This window comes from Pipra filicauda, unplaced genomic scaffold, assembly GCF_003945595.2.
Source record: "Pipra filicauda isolate LSUMZ 115617 unplaced genomic scaffold, ASM394559v2 scaffold211_size2331000_pilon, whole genome shotgun sequence".
Classification (NCBI taxonomy): Eukaryota; Metazoa; Chordata; class Aves; order Passeriformes; family Pipridae; genus Pipra; species Pipra filicauda.
The window spans coordinates 1,258,816-1,275,949 of NW_024104323.1; the positions used below are offsets into that span (position 1 = coordinate 1,258,816).

The following is a 17,134-nucleotide window of genomic DNA, read 5'->3' on the forward strand; positions in this document are numbered from 1 at the left end:
TCTTATATCAAACTACAGGTTGAAGGGAATGGTGCCTCTCTCACCTGGAAAACAGGAATGTATCTCATGCAGCCAGAGAACAGACAAATTCCTACCAAAAACCCAGTTTAACTCACAGAGAGTCTCACCTGAAGGGCGAAGCTGAAGACAGCTGCTGCTGCTGCAAGTGGGATGTCTGATCTTTGGGGTGTTTGTCTAAAAAAAACACATGTAAATTGAGCTCAGAACCAAGAGGAACATGCACAACCCCAACAGTTCAGAGACAAGTCAGCACACAGCAGCACACCAATTAAGTGCTACAGATCTCTCTGCTTTGCCCATGAAGTCACATTTAGTAACCAGAGCCCAACCCCAGCTCTGCTGCTCCTGGGGCATCACACAGGACCCTCCCAGGGATCAGAAATCAATCCTGTTTCCCAAACCTGGAGCCCAATCCCTGCCAGCCCAGGTCTAGGGGCCTGACAGAAAACAGGGGTGTGTCCGCTAATGCTGTGCAAACAATGAGCACAATGATGTTACCCTTGGATGTTACTTCTACATTTAAAAAAACTACCATCGACATTTCCAAAAGTAACCAGTGATTTGGGACAAACTCTGGGTGCATCCAGCAGCTTTACAGACAAAGAGCACCTGCTGAAGTCCCTGCACAGCTTTCTGGCGCTCTGCCTCCAGCCCCAGCTCCTCTTTCCTCTACTCCATTCTTCCTTCCAGCATCTTCTGGATCCTGCAGGCTTGCAGCCCTTGAATGACAGAGTTTTGTGCATGATCCTAATTTTTCCTCACTTTTTTTTTTTTTTTTGTTTCAGACAGGATGTAACAGAGCACTAAACCAGAAGCCTCTGGATATACCACATGCCTCTTTGTTTTTAGCCTGATCTATAATGTGCATTTGCCCTCCCCAACCCCCAAACAAATTGGTTTTCCCATCCAAAACTGCAGATGTGCTTTAGCTTTACATCCACACACAGACTCCAATGATTCTTTATACAACAGCATGAAGTAAATGTACTCTGACTACAGGTGTAGATGGGCTTTGGATCAACATAGAAGCACAGGAATTGCTCTGCCCTGCTGGTAGGATCCTCCTGGTTATTGTGACATTTGCCTTCTCTGTGCAATTAAAAAAAAAAAATTCCTGATGCCAAACACAAGAATGTCTCATGTTCCTCAGTGAGAGAGATGTGAGGAATGACTTCTGACCACTCACTCACTGGCATTTACTGGAGTTGTTCAGAGTTACTGAGCTCTGATCTTTAGTTATAAGAGGACAACAGTTATTTTGGGCTATGAATCTTTTCTTTAAAATGATGTATATATAACTTCTGCCACTTTCTTCATTTCCTAATATACTGACATGAAAACATAACCATTTTCCCAAACTCTTCTTTGCAAAGAGTTGTCGTGATGCTGTTCTCTTAATGTACATTTTCTCCATCTCAAAAAAAAATCCCCCATTCTGTCAAATTATCTCTGATTTCTGTGAACACTAAGCACTGCCTTCCAAACCAATTGAAGTATTTGCTTTCCACCTACGGGAAATTATATTAACAAAACATTCTTTTCCCTCTCAGTTTAGCACAAAGAGTTCACATTGATGTCTCCAGGGAAGTTCCCTGACACGTTTCTGTCTAAGGACTGACAACCCTTCTTCTGAAAAGTCCTGCATTAGATCCATACCCACAACACAAAATAAACTTGTGAACACAATACAAATTATCTGCTAACCCAAGAGTGTCCCCCCGAGGTTGTTCTTGGATCTCCTCATCTCCAGGAACTGCATGGAGCATTCTTTCTAAAATATCATCAAGAGTAGAGTGAGCCCTGTTAAATAAAAGATTTAAAAAATTATGGTGATAAGTAAAATACCACAAATTTCAAAATAAATCAGTCATAATTACCACAGTATTTGAAGTTCGCTTCTGTAAGCATTGAATCTTGTTAAAATATGCTGAAACCATAATTCTAAATATTTGTAACTCAAATACAAACATGTTTTATCAGCCTTTTTTCATACCTTTCTGTGTCCTCTGCTAGAGTGAATGACTCCTTAGTCCATGAACTCTGATTTTGCTTCTCCTTTCTCTCAGATTCTTCTTCTGACTCTCTGCTTTCCATTCTAATTCGATTGGGAACTACCCACATAAACAGAAAGATTTTAATATCAAAGGCATGTAGGGAGATAACAAAGGAATTAAAACGTGGGTTTATTTACTGCACTTGGGTAAGCTTCCAGTTGTCCACTTCTCAATTACTCTTCCCTCAGTCTCCTGATTTTCCACCAGTTAAGCAAATTCACATTATCCACAGCCAAAGGTGGCCAGCAGCAAGGCCTAGATAAATATTTCACTCTAACACGTTTTCAGATTCACAGGACTGAACATTTTCCTTCATACTAAAATGAAAAATGCATGGGGAAAATCAATCTTTAATCTCTCCCCCTTACAATCCCAGATATGGGAGAGAAACCAAAGGAAAACCTGTGGATGTTTGCTTTGTTACCCTACTTAGCAAAACCCAGAGATATCCCCCCCCGGACTTATCGGCAAGTTCTGTTCCCTCCAGCCTGGGAATAAATTCAGCACCTTCTGCTGCGCTATGATAAGCAGGAAGCAGGAGGCTGTCACAAAAAAATGGAGTCTGAAATAGCTGTGCTTTATGCAAATACAACAAAACCCACAGTGAGTGAACAACTGCTGCAGTCCTCACCACCTAAAAACAAGATACTCCCCTGAATAAAGCCAAGGGAGCTTCTGTCCTTCAGGAAAAGATCTAACAGAGCTGGAGGATAACACAAACAAGTGCCAGCATCATTCTCAAGTGACTCTGCTATTTAGCTTTTTACAGACTTAACTCATGTTCTGCCTTTTTTTTTTTTTTTCCCTTTTTGTCTTTTTTTTTTTTTTTTTCTTTTTCACTGCTGTTCACTTTGTGACTCACTGGGGAAGAAAAGGCACAGCCTATAAACATTTTGGTTTCCCGTTCCTCTGACAGGACGTGTAAAAATGATTCCCACTTAGTACCATTTGCAGTTGCAGAAGCACAAAGATTCACCACTTTGGTGTCTTTGCAACAGAACAGGAAACACAATATTCATGGGGAAGCTATTTTCTTACACTGTGAGATCAGAGGAATTATTTCATGATGGAGAATTAGGAACATTAGCAGCTAATGCGTTCACTGGCCACTTTTTTGACTGAATCACCCTCCCAGAATGGAAACTTCAGCTCTGTTTGACATCACCTGCCCACCACCTTCACTTTTGTGGGTTTTGGCACCTGTGTTTGAACTACAGTGGCATAATAAAAGTAAGAAATTAATTCCCACAGTTAGACCTGCAAACCTCCCACACCAGATCCCCGTGGACTTCAGAGGGAACACACCAGGAAAGGCAGCAAACGCTGGTGGAGGGGGTACTAAGCTAAAAATTGCAGTGTATTGTACAGCTGAACATACAGTGACAAGTATTCAGAGTCATTTTACAGCAATGCAAAGGGAATTTTCTATTTTTAATCCCTACATTAGGACTATTATCAACTAACCATTCATTTGCACTCCACAGTCCTGCAGTCCCACCTCTTTCAGGTCTGGAGTGATGGAATCTTGCTGCTTTAAGAGTTCTGTTAAAAACAGCACATTCCTTACTGATCTGGGTGCTCTAACTTGGCTCTATCCACTCCAAAGTACCATATGATTTATCCATCCAACCCTTCATGAAAACTCTTACAGGATCTACAATTAGTTCATACATTAATCCTAAAAATTTCCCCTGACCATCATTTATTCACTTGATGCCAATCTCCACGTCGTTTTGGTGAACGGGGAAATAAGATCAGGATGTGCCTGGGTGTCTCATTCCTAAAGCAGCTATGGATATTTAATTATGCCAGTGTCTGGTGTTAATTTAGGCAGAGTTTATCACTGAACAAGCAAAGCAAACTCTTCTCTAACACCCTCCCAGCGAAAACAATGCAGAGTTTTCACACCTTCTGTCTGAAGAAGCATGTGAATACAAAAAGAAATGTAAATCACTGAGATTAAGCTCTGCACAAGGACCTGAGGGGTGCAGCTGCCTCCTAATGGAGAACACACATTGCTCCAGGACAAATTTGAAAAATTCAGTGTACACAAAATTCATCTCCACATTAAACTACATCTGCACTGGTTGTGCTGGCTGCTGTCAGCAGCAACCAACCCACCAAGTGAAAAGCAGAAGCTTCAAGGACTGCCAGTTGTTTTAGGCTGTTGATGCCCAACTTCCTAATCATTGACTGCAACTCATCTGGAAGCTCTCGTGTATTTTGGGTAGTGAATGGTTTGGGAGAAATCCTGATTGAACACAGCTGGGAAGCCTCACACCTCACACAGTTCTGGGTGAAGTGCCTCTTACCAATCTCATCCAGCAGCTCTTGGACTGGTGGAGGCAGCTCATCAATGGAGGGTTGAGATGCCTCAGAGAGTGCTGAGATGGAGGGGGAAAAAAAAATCTAGTTAATTAGCAGTGATTAATCCTTAATAACTGTGACATGGGCTTACATTTTGATAGCATCTTGCTTACATACTTCATTTAACGCCCTGCACGAGCCTGGCTCATTCACATTTTATCAAATATCCTGAAATAATTTCATAATGGAAAAACCACTGAGAGCCAGACTTGCACGTCCAGTTCTCAATCCTGTGTCAGAAATCTGAGGCCAGTAATATTTACACTTCAAACACAGGTTGATTAGAGGTCAGAGTTCTTAGTCTGCAGGTGCAAACACAAAATCCATAACCTAATTAGCACTAGCAGTACACAGTTATTTATCTGTGTACAAAAGCTATTTATCCCTATAAAACAAGATGCCCAGAAGGAAAAAAGAAAGAAAAAGGGTGTGGGGGGGAAAGAAATAAAGAAATAAACTGCAAAAATTTCTTTCAAATCTGATGGCCAGGAGAAAAAAAAAAAGAAGGAAAAAAAGGGAAAAAAAAAGAAACAAACTGCAAAATTTCCTTTCCAGTGTGTTTCTTTGTTTATTGATCAATTTATTTGGGTTGGGATAAAAGACTTACCAGGTGCCTGCCTGGTGTTCCTCAAGGATGGAACAACTGGTGGCAACCCATCCTGTGTAAGACCAAACAGAATGAAACACAAGAAGGTAAATTGGTAAACTGCTGATCTTCAATCCTCCCCTTCAACATATTAAACCCAAAATGAGGTAGAGCCTTCAGTTAAAGCCTTGGCTGAACATTAAATTTTAAAATAAGGTTTTCAATCAGTTTAGAATATCAAAACAGAGTAAGGTAAGCCATCCAGGTTAGCCAGATGTGCCAAAAATTTTGGTTAGGCTGCTGTATACTCATCTTTCAGCTGGTCATACATGATCTTTATCCATTTCAACACTCTGGATGGACAACTGGATGGGAATTCTCTGAAAGGACAGTTCCAGCACCTCTTCAGTGCTGGAATCTTTAATTATTAAAGCCAGACACACCTATTCACCAGAGAGCCCCCCCAAAAAAATCAAGAATTTGTAACCACCATAGGCAAGTCCTCAAAATGGAAACAGGGGCTTCATGCTCTTAATTCTAGAATAAGATTTTAGGCAAGGAAGTGACACAATGAGGGATCTCTGCAGAGCCAGGCAGGGCAGCTCTGCACTGGGAACGGGTTTAATGAATTCCAACCCTGCCACAGGAGCAGAACACCCAGACCCAACCTGTGTCAGGTCAGTCAGGCAATGAACAGACACTGCTGCTCTGGCTGAACAAACTCCAATTTAATCTTTAAATGACAAACCCCATCAGCGAATAATAATAAGAAAGGTGTAAAGGCAAGTATTTTATATCAAACTGTCAGGGAAGGCAGTTAAGATAATGCTGTGGCTCAAGAACACCTTCATTTCCAAACAGATTACTGGAAATCACTGCAGTGACCTTGGAAACTGTCAGCTCCAAACTGATTTTCTGATACAACAGAGCCGATGACATTATGTCAAAAAGGACATTATGTCCAAAAAGGACAAACTTAACCCCCTCAGACAAGGGCTAATTTACTTTCTCCCACCAAGTTCTGAGGGCTCTTCACTTCCACATGAAGACTTTCATGCTCATGTGTTTATTTTCATTCAAGTTTATTCCCAACTTCCATGTCAAAGGCCTGTGGTTCCCAAATCCCTGGTGAATGCAGGGGGATTCAGGTTGTTGCCCCACCCAGAAGAACAACTGCTGAACTCCCTCCCTGCCCAACCAAAACTCACCTTTTCAACCCAACCACTCTGCAGGTATTTACCACCCTGGTGTTCCAAGATTACCAGATCCAAAAAGACTGGGAAATGGCAATTCTTTACAGCCAGGGAAGGGCCACTTGGACAGTGGTCAACATTTACATACAATTAAGTGCAAGAGGAAGCCAACTCTTTGTACCATCAGTGGCAACACTGCTTTGAATTCAATTCATTTCTGCCATTATATCAACAGATCCAGGATTCCAAAATCCTCACAAAGACCTACAAGTATTTCTGCACTTCTCTTCTGGCATTTAATTTCTAGGAAAAGTAGTTTTAAAAGTTTTTTAAAGCATGGCTGGCATAAACTAGAATTTCTGACTTACAGGCTCTTTCAGTTCAAACTGGCAAACTCTTGAAGCAGCCCCTGGAATTTCCATGCTCCTTTCCCCTTCATAGGCTGTAGTGAATGTCTTGAACATTGTGGAGGAGGCCTCTTGAGAACCACACAGGGAAAAATCTGATGCTAATTCATGGCAGTGTTTGTATTTCTCAAAGGCTAATGGAACTTTTTCTTCTAGAATTAAAAAAAAAAAAAATATATATATATTATTTTTGGACTTTTTTTCATCTTTATTAATTTCAAGAGAAGCAGAAAGTCAAAAGAGAACAGGCACCTGCACAAGAAACTCTAAAAAACCAGTGTCCATAAATGACCTCTAAATAGAAGACCAACTGAAGTTCCACCTCAGACCTTACTTATGCAAAACTCTGCCAACTGAGAAATTCCAACTCCTGTATTACACCAAATTAATGAAGTAGAAAGCAAATGATAAATCACTTGAACACCTGAGTTCAACAAACATTGAGATCACTTTATCAACACTCTAAACACCCTGAGTGCTTATTTCCATTGTCTTTAAAACGCTAAAATCCACTTCAATTTTAAATATCTAAAAAAAAGTCTGATTTATGAAGGCTGCCATTACCTACTAAGCAATCATCTTTCAGAGACCTTTCAGACAGTGCTTTTTTCAGCTGCAAATTCTCCTTTAGTTCCGTGTCAAGAGATGCCCTTTGTCAGTGAGATTTCAAACAACATTTCTTGTGGTTACTCATTCCCAGCCTGACATCCCTGCACTGGCACCGTGTGAATGGAGCCTCCAGGACTCACCCTGATGGAAAGGTGAAGTAATTCCCTGGGAATCCTCCCCTCCCTGCATTACCTGAGCCGAGGGGGGTGCTGACACTGGTCGGTGCATGACACAGTCTGGGCGTTTTACACTCCACATCCCTCTGGAAGTTCTCCTGCTCACAGGGGATACTGGACAAATCCTGAATATCTGCCACTGATCTGAATTATTGAAAGATGTTCTGACAGTTAGAATAGCCGCTTCCTGCATCTGTGAATCACCAGCTTCTGCTATTTTCAGGCTCTTTAAATTTTAATTTTGGTCGGTCTTATCTAGTTCACCAGAGGGAAGAGAGATATTCCCTTCGAAAACTTCCCAGAGAATTCTTGGAAGGCTCAAGATCACCATCTTCAATAATGTTGCAGAGACAGAAAAGGTTAATTATTTGCTCTCCCTTCCTTTACAGGATTTCTTAAATAACCCTCCTATGAAAGCAAGCTCAGGAAACAGCCTCCAGAAAGGGCAAGAACTTCAAAAGGGAACCACAAAGTAAAAAACTCTCCAAGGCCCAGGGAAAACCTCAAGGGTTAACAAAAATTAACAGTCCATTAAATAAGACTAACTGTAGGTTTAAGGAGCCTTTAAAAGAATTACTCAGATAAACTGAAACTGCTGAAGATGCACAAGGCAGTGATACACACCCAGGTTACAAAAAAATGTAATCCCAGGACTGGGAATTATATTAAGCAAACCAACATTTTGTGCAGAAACACCCTGGATTACATCGTCCTCAGAAGGCCATGAAAGGACAGATCTACTGGTACCAAATCAGGAATTTCATGCAAATCTCCATTATCTGTAAAAATAAACTCACTTTATTAGTTGAGTCACAAACACATCCTGCAAAATTTTTTCCTGAAAATCGTGGGACTATTTTTGTGATGAAATTTATTTGGCTCCACGGTAACAATTTGCTCTTTAAAGTGATTTTGTTTCCTCTGTGCCATATGGAGAGAAGAAACCAGGAATCCTAACACTTGAATGTGAAGATTAACACCCAGTTAATTACTTATGAATATGAAAATATTTCAAACTAAGGACAACTGTCTGTGATAGCTCTTTTATACCAATCTCACAACTTATCACGAGAAAATACTCTTTCAGTACTCTGGAGAGTTTTCTTTCTCTCAGCTTTGGTTTGTCTCATCTCCCTGTTTTGCACCAACACAGAACTTTCACAGTGATAATGATCTACTTGCTGAAATTTTGGTATAATATGGTCTTACACATCTTTTTCTTGGCATCCTTCCTGTGGCTCCCACAGCATCGCTTCTCGTGCTGCATCAACACTGAAACGAGGGAAGAAAGGTCTTATTCACTCTCTGAAAGTTATGAAAATGGAAGCATTTAGTCTCTTCTCTCTCAAAAAATTTAAAGAACTGCCTTCTCTCTGAGGCTTACAGAAACTTTTTGCTTAAAACCTAAGAAATATGGAGAATGGTAGGAGACAAATGTCATTTTAAACAGATGATGGATTTGTATTCAGTAAGGAGGAAATTTCTAATTGACACACACGGCTTCAAAGCAAAACTGAAAGTCAAATAAAAATCCACGAATACAAATCATCAGGTTGGTTTTATCATCCTCTGATCTGTTTTGTAAGGTGTTCTCTCAAACTGTGACAAGGCCATTCAAGGTCAGAGGGGATTAGTCAGATGGTCGGGGAGGAACAGCCCTCTCTGCCCTGCTGGCAAAAGCTCAGTTCCAAAGTGAAGGGAGCAACTAAAACTTTTACCTTAAAGCCAAGTCATTCCCACACTTTCTGCCTGCCTTTGAGACAGGTAACTCAGTTTTTCAAGTGAAGAGGAGACAGAGAGAAAAGCTCTCACTCCCACACCGAGAGTTTGAGCAGCTCCAGCTCTCCAGTAACACAAGGAAAGCTGAGCTACAGGGAGCACTGGAGCTTTTAAAAAGCCTCAAAGCCACTGCTCAAAGACTTTCACTTAAAAAATCCTTGCCCTGAACATCCCCCCTTGCAGCACGAGGTGACTCTGGCCAACTTCTCTGCGTGACAGTAAAACATAACATTTACAAAACGCTGGACATAAAAACCTCCTGTTTGACAGATGAGCCTGCAAGTCTCCAGGCACGGGCTGATGTTACCTGCAGGCAAGATCCAGTGAGCAAACTTCCATCAGACTGCTCCCACAGGAGCAGGGAGGGGAAAAGGCACGATCTTCATGCCACTTGAGCTCCGAAACCAAAGTACAACAAAATTAAAACAGATGACTGAAGCCTTAATTTGAATTAGCTTTGCTCTGTTAAAAAGGAATTGTGATATGAACATGACTTTATTTTTCCTATTTTAGCTCCCTCATTAAGCAGAAAAACCCACCAAACACTGTAAAAGACAAAACCCCTTGAGTCTTGTGAAGTCCTTTTCTTGGCAAGGAACTGAGATATGTAGATAATCATTAAAAACCACCACTGGCATCTTATTTGAATATTAGATATATAAGCAGAATTAATGAAGAGAGCACACTTTATCATCCAATTTATGCTTGAAGGAACAATGAAAATGAGTCTCTCTACCTGACTACAGGCATTTGGCTCAGTCGACTCACTCCCAGCTTGTTACTGCCACACTTCTGTGTTCCTGTGCTGCAGAACAGCCTTTTTCCTCCTGAATACAAATAACAAATGTTCCCCGTTATTGGGTTTTGCAAGTACAAAAGAAAACAACAAAACTCATTGAACAGGAAATTGCAACTTTATTAAATTTTTTTCGGTTCTTGTGACCTTTGTTGTTATCAAGAGACAAATGTGTTTTAAAGATGCATTTTCATAAACATACCCCAGCTGCCAGACAGTCACTGAAGCACTGGGGAATATCACAACATTTACAAGTTTGAGCTAAAGGAGACAACAGACCAGAGAAACAATGATGATTCTTCCATTATTCTGCACACGCACTATCAGCTCTTACAGTCTTTAAGCCCAAGATCCTCCTGGCAATAAGAATATTAATGTGTAAATACAACTTCAATTCAGTTTCCAACGCCACAGCAAGTTGCATAAAAAGATTAAATGTAGCCTCGGGGTAAAAAACAAGAAAAAAAAGGTTCCAAACAACTTCTGGTTTGGCTTTTTAACTGAAGCACAGCAAGTACAAAAACATGGCATTCAAAAACATTTCAGGCACTGCAATGCCCAAACCTCACCTTCCAAAGTTCTCAATGTCCTGAACTCTCACTAAAATAACGAGGAATAAGAGACCAAGTGACCCTAAAGGATTAAGCTCCAGCCTTTTGACAGGAGTGCTGCTGGCAAAAGTGTAAGTGCACCAAGACTCTGTGTCCTGACTCAGAAATGCTTCAAAACAAAGAGCACATTTACCTGAAGTCTGAACACTTGATTTTGCATCTTTAGGCAGTTTCTGTAAAAATCCTGCACAAGCATCTTCTGATTTGCCCTCAGTATCCGAGGTCTGAAAGGGGGGAAAAAAGGAAATTAATTCAATTTCTGACAGGGAAGATGCAAAGGGCAGGAGAACCCTCATGGGATGATGTTCCCAAGAATCAGAATGGAGAGACAAACAAGAGCTCATCAAAAACCAGCCAAGATTGGATTTAATAGTCTACAAAATTTAGAATCTTCAAGAAATTAAGGAAGACTGTTTTAAGACTATTGAATACCATCATTGATAGAGCTGTGAAGGAAAGGCTGAGTTATCAACCACCAAAAATTTTTCTCAATTACACAGCAAATAAATTAATAAAACATACCCCTGCTGTTTTGGGAGTCTGGGTGTTTGTGGGGTTTTAATTGTTTGGGGGTTTAGAGCTTTTGGTGGGGGCAGGGTATGTGTTTTAAAGAAACAGGGTTAGAATTTTCTTAGTCTTATCTATATCTTTATTTGCAGATATTATTTCAAAAGAAAAGAACAAAAAATAAAAATCATTCTCCCATTTTCCATAGCTCTCTCCAAACCAAATGGGAGCACAATTACACATGTTGAGTAACTTAGGTTCAAAGTCTTTTCTGTTATTTTTACCTCTAGTTCTGAACTTCCCTCAGGAGGAAGGAAATAATCAGGAGTGAAGAATTCTTCAGACACATCAGGAGGTGAACTAAGGGAACAATGCAATTCCCTCGGATGTCCCTGTGAAAGACATCATCACCTGAGATGCTTTCCCCACTCTATTAATAAAGAAATCACATTTCACTCAATAAACAACAGAGCAAACTGAAATTCCAAATTCCACAGACTTTGCTCACTCTGAGTTTCATCCTGCATTACATTATCTGTTCCTTACATTACCTTGATGGTTTGTAGAACCAAACAACAACAAAAAAAGGGGGATTGTTACTCAGATCAGCAGCCAGGCTGAACTGTTCCACAGACAACTAACTGCACCTGGATTCCTTGGATTTCTGTACATACCCTAGAGAGATTCTCAACTTGTTGAGGAAGGACTGAGTTCTTATGAATGGCTATTCCAGACTCTGCTTGTTCATCCTGTGATGGCAACTGGCACCTCCTCCCTAGGATGTCAGAATGGAACAAAATTATTAGGCAAAAAATAACATGGGGTGATCTGAGCCACTGATGGAATATCAATGAGAGCAGACAGTAACACTAATTGTCTGTCAGGAACATGGAGAAACGATGACATTTAAATGCTCCCCTCATTAATCCAGGCAGAGGAACCTTTCCTTGTTCCTTTATCCATAAGTATTACAAAAGCACTACCCACTAAGCTGCTACAGAAAAAGCATCTCTGTGCTCAGACTGAAAGAAATAAAGTGTGAAAACACTGGTGGAGTTGTAAACTTTGGGTCTCCCATGCTGGTACCTGACAGTAATCAATGGTGATGAAGGGTCTCCAAGCTCACTGGGAGTTACCTCCCCCTATTAACACCTAATACTCATCATTCTATTCTTTATGTTCATCAAAGACTGAGTGATTGACCTGCTTGGGGGGCAAGACTCTGCAAGATAACAGGGACAATTCCTGTCACAAAATCACAGAAGCTGAGAACTGACTGGAGATGGGAGACAAAAAAAGAAGAAAGGTTTTCTTTGCTCCTCAACCTCACCTGCAGAACTTCTGAGTGCAGACTCCAGATCACTCTCCTCAGATTCAGTTCTCTCCTCCCTGCCAGGATTCCAAGGCACAACATCATCACCTGGCTGCCACGTACATCTTTGCTGGGCTTGTCTTTTTTGGGCTCTAGCAGTGACGTGTTGGAAGGGTTCCTTTGCACTCTCTGCTTCACTCTCAGATGTCCCTTCACTGGCTGGACAGGGACAGCTGAGCTCCAGCTCTCCTGAGGCCACTCTTCTGGCCATTCGCTTCACTTCAGCTACAACACAAAATGAACAAAGCTCTTAGTTCACACACCAGAAACTGGACCTTCAAAGCATTCCCTGTGCTTCATTGTGCCTGCAGACTTGGAAATGCTCAGGTTATACCTTGTAAACGCCTTTATCATGGAAACAGTTAAACATTCCCTTCCATTTTAAGGGAAGCTTTAAAACCTGCAGGAATTGACATGGACAAGTCTTTACGTGAACAGCTTTGGTTAGTTTGATTCTCTATTATCCATGCCCGTGCTGCCATCCACTGGTCACTGCCATCCTGCCCTTCCTAAATCCATACACTGTCCAAAACAAGGCTAGAAATTCCTTCAGCTACAGAAATCAAACCATCTTAATGTGGTTGTGATTATTTTATGCCCGGAATGTGCAAGACACAGGATCCCACTCACTTGGTTTTCATCCAAGAACAATCCAAGAGATCTTCAGCAATTAAGGCAAACAGACCTTTCTTCATTAAGAAACGAAGTGTTAAGTTTTAATGCACTGCAGTAAGGCTTGATATTAATGCTGATTTAACAGTGATTTACTTACTCCTCCAGTCCGGTTGCATCATCCTCCTCTCCTCAGTTATTTTTTCGCTGTAAAATTCAGATCTTGGCTTTGAATAGCTCCTGCAATAAATCGTTATGAAATGCACAAGCTCTGCTAATGCACAAGTGTATTGTGTTAAGTATTCCCCAGCCAGTAAAAGACTAGAAGTTGTTTTAACATTAATTAGAACACGTGTGCTCTCAGCCTTTTAACAACCCAGCAGATCCAGCAGATTGAGCTGTCAGAAGCTTAGAAAGCACAGACAGTTATTTAGGTCTATTACAGATTAACCAGACAAGCTGTACATTAAACTCTAGATCTCAAAAGCTGTCACTGCCTTCAGATGATGCAGTTCTATAAACACTCAGACAATGAATCATGTGGAGATGTGTTTTATTCCAGTGATCAGTGGACAACTTCAGCCTTGGGTAACAACCACCCTGCCACCAACCTAATCCTAACCCTAACCTGACCCTCTGACCACAGGAATATTTCTATTCTAACCAATTGTGTCCTTTACCAACAGGTCTTACTGATCCAAATGGGTCATGAATCGATTTTAAAACTGCAAGTTTTCCTGACTGATTTGACCCAAACACTGAAGGAGGTATCTATCCCCACCTTTCCAACCTTCCAGGTAAGATACCTTAACTTGCACAAGTTTTGCCAGGTGCTTTTAACATGTGATTTCCACTCAAACTCAGAAATACAAAGAGATGACATTAAAAGTATTTCTGCTGGGAACTGAATGAGGCTGTGCCCAGAAAGGAGAACCACCCTTCCCAGTAACTCACCAGATTGCTCTCCTCAGGCACTGGTAGTTTTGGGCCACTGACCTCCCTCACAGAGGCATCTGAAATCTTTTCACCAGCCCTCTTAAACTGCCCTGTCACAGCAGCTCCCCCTCAGCTCTGCAGCTGCCAGTGACTCACAGCAGGGTCCTCACTGTGCTTCTGGCTTATTGAAGAACATTTAATGCCAGCCTTGATCCTCGTGTGTCTCCCTCTGACAGGGGCTCTCTCAAGAGGAATCTGTCAGAACTAACTCTTCTACGAACACCATCAAAACTCACCATCTCCATTCTTCACTTCTTGCTGCAGGATGTGAATCAGCTCCTCTCTGACACTGCAAGTTCAACTTTTTTTGGCATCTTGCAGATCCACGTGGGAGTAAATGCTGAAATGAGTCCAACAAGCCATGATTCAGCACACACTGGGCATTCTGGCAATTACTAGTTGAGCTGTCTGTGAGATACACTAAGAACCAGACCGTGCAAACTTGATTTCCTGGGTTATATTTTAGCTGCACTGCTCAGGAGAGAGGATGACAAGCCCAGGCCTCAGCCTAGCAAATACCCTGCCCAGGATTTACAGCAGGGTTCATATGTAGGCAAGCAGACTATCAAAACATGTGGCTTCCAGGGGGATGAGGGGACCTAAATGACTCAAGATTATTCCCACAGCAGATCTGTACATGAATTTCTCTCTTTCTCTTTGGGCTACTTGCACTTAATACCGAAAATGATCCAGAAGCCCTTACTAATGACAGCTTGGACCTCAATGCAAACAAAAGTCTTTCTCCACTTGGCCTTTTCCCTGACCAATCTCCATTTTACTACAGGATTTTATACTGGGCTAGTATTTTGCTGGGAGGAGTGGGGAGAAAATGGAAACAATACTGTTGCACTGCTGAGCTGACTGTTTTCATTCCTGTATATAATGCACATGGTATGTGCATATATTTTAAAAGACAGTTCATCCCTCCCCTTGGACACCACCCATCCCAACATCTCTTTACTTGCTAAGGAACACAGAAGCTATAAACACAGCCATGCTGCTCAACATTTTACATTTTACCTCGTGGTTCAGGTTCATTTGATCATCCAGGCTTTTCCTCACGCTGCAGCCGAGATCACGAGGGTTGTTTTCAATTTTACTCTTCCTCTTTTCATTTTGAACTGCCTGTGTTTCCCTGGCTGTCTTTGAAACAGCCTGGAAACTGTCTTCCCCCAACGCTCCTTGTGCCTGACACGTCATGGGGGGTGGAATACAGTCACTGGATGGTGGACCCACAGCTTTGGGTAAAAATGTGTTCGCTCCACAAAAAGGGTGATTGGTGTTCTGGGAAGCACCATCAGACCTGTTACAGTGTCCTTCTTGAAAACTCTGCTTAGAAAGCTGACTCATTCTGATTTTTTGGAGCAGCTTCTTTTGCTTTCCAATGGCCTTTAATCTGTCCAGGTTCTCCTCTGTCCTGCACAGGGAATCTGCTGCCTGCTGCAACATGCTCTGAATAATCTTTATATTAAGGACACACTTGCTGATGTGCTGCTCATTTGGGGAAGGACTGTTCCCTCTTCTCCCAGCATCTCCTCTCCCCTGTGCCAGGTCAGAGGCCTCACTCACCTCCTCCTCCTCCTCTGCAGTGAACTCACTGCCCGACTCCGAGGAGTCACTGTCCTCCTCATCCTCACAGGATGCTCCAGAGGACACAGACAGGACTCCCAGGGGACTCTTATCTTCTTCCTTCTGCTGCCTTTCTGCATCCTTTAGAGTTTGATCTAACCCAGATCCCCCTTCCAGGAAGTCTTGGTGAATTTCTGGGTAAGTGGCAAAGATTTCATTGATTTCAAAGCTACACAGACTTTCATCCACGTCGCTCTCACTGGGGGTCGTCTGGACTTCAGAAGCCACATCAGGACTTTTGTCCTGTGCAACTGGCTGCACACTGGTTGATGCCTCTTGGACCACCAAAGCCCTGTTCACCTCACGAAAAACAGGGTCTCTTGGGGCAGGAGAGCCATCTGAAAAATTTGATTTTAAGCATTAAGCCATTTCTCCAGAAGTCCATCAAACACGCTGCTTTTGCACATCTGGGAGTTAATTTTAGAGACTACATGAGCAGCATTTAACACCTCTGCTGAAAACTGTGCCTGAACAATAAATATTAACCAGGCTCAGAGTCTTGAGTCTACATTAACAATTAGAGTGGTAGCTAAAATTCAAAGCCAACTTCTTTCTACTCTCAAACTATGTCACCAAACCTGTAAGTGCTCCCATTTTAATTATTTATGTTAGATTGTTATGGACTGAGGAACACACTAAGTGAAGGACACATCACATCTTGCTACAAGGAACTCACCAGCCGTGGCTGTCTCTTTTTCCTTGAATTCCACTGTTCTCCTCTGGCAGCTAAAAGCTGATGCCCAACAGATGTTCACGTCTGCAAAAACAGCAGGTCTTCGTGCTTTGGATATGTCATCAGCATGACCACTCTGAGACTTCACCAAGTCCTGTAACACAAAAAAATAGGAATAAAATACAACTATATTTGACAGCTCATTCTCTTCTAAGGTGGTTTCCCTCCAAGATCAGATACTCAGTGCTGGATTGCCTCCCACCCAGATTGAAGCACAACAACTTGAATCTGAATGGACACAAAACCGAAAGATCACAATCCTGGAAGACACCTTTAAGTCATTTTTCAGTATATACTGAATATCCTGAAGCTTCATGGAGCGGTTCCTCTGTTTAGGTTCAAGTCCTGACTTGACAACATCATAGTAGAGCATAGGCAGCCTGACATCTGCTTCCAACTGCTCCCCTGAAATCATGAGCTGCTTAATAACTGAGTCTTCAAAACCTTTCCAGGGGGGGCTCTCTGCAAGACACAAGTACAGACTTTATGTCACCAGTTGTAAATCAATGTTAATTAAAAGAAAAAAAGCAGCATTATTGCCTTCCCATCCCCTAATTTACAGTTGCTGTCATGAACCAAATGAGCATCTCCTCCCCATCTTATTCCAACACTGGAGGCTTTAAAGGGAGCTGACAGCAATCTCTAAAGGACAGTGACACTGCAAACAACTGCTCTGGATTCCTCAT

The 17,134-nt window shown here is 41.8% G+C and overlaps 1 protein-coding gene across 5 annotated transcripts in view; it reads right to left on the reverse strand.

The window, feature by feature from the left end:
• The window catches only part of TEX14 (testis expressed 14, intercellular bridge forming factor), a 29,511-nt gene that overhangs the window by 1,081 nt on the left and 11,296 nt on the right, over positions 1–17,134 (reverse strand). For 2 of the 5 annotated variants that reach the window (XM_027744695.2, XM_027744705.2), the window contains 20 exons: positions 16,720–16,910; positions 16,392–16,542; positions 15,107–16,053; positions 14,323–14,426; positions 13,251–13,330; positions 12,437–12,703; positions 11,781–11,881; positions 11,391–11,498; positions 10,733–10,823; positions 9,929–10,019; positions 8,623–8,685; positions 7,430–7,557; positions 6,590–6,780; positions 5,050–5,101; positions 4,388–4,459; positions 3,540–3,617; positions 2,015–2,132; positions 1,726–1,821; positions 631–740; positions 129–195 (listed from right to left, as the gene is read on the reverse strand). In XM_027744695.2, coding sequence (XP_027600496.2) covers positions 129–195; positions 631–740; positions 1,726–1,821; positions 2,015–2,132; positions 3,540–3,617; positions 4,388–4,459; positions 5,050–5,101; positions 6,590–6,780; positions 7,430–7,557; positions 8,623–8,685; positions 9,929–10,019; positions 10,733–10,823; positions 11,391–11,498; positions 11,781–11,881; positions 12,437–12,703; positions 13,251–13,330; positions 14,323–14,426; positions 15,107–16,053; positions 16,392–16,542; positions 16,720–16,910 — 3,106 coding nt within the window. The remainder of the gene's footprint in view (positions 1–128; positions 196–630; positions 741–1,725; positions 1,822–2,014; positions 2,133–3,539; positions 3,618–4,387; positions 4,460–5,049; positions 5,102–6,589; positions 6,781–7,429; positions 7,558–8,622; positions 8,686–9,928; positions 10,020–10,732; positions 10,824–11,390; positions 11,499–11,780; positions 11,882–12,436; positions 12,704–13,250; positions 13,331–14,322; positions 14,427–15,106; positions 16,054–16,391; positions 16,543–16,719; positions 16,911–17,134) is intronic. The other 3 variants (XM_039381071.1, XM_039381070.1, XM_039381072.1) reach the window with 3 other exon arrangements.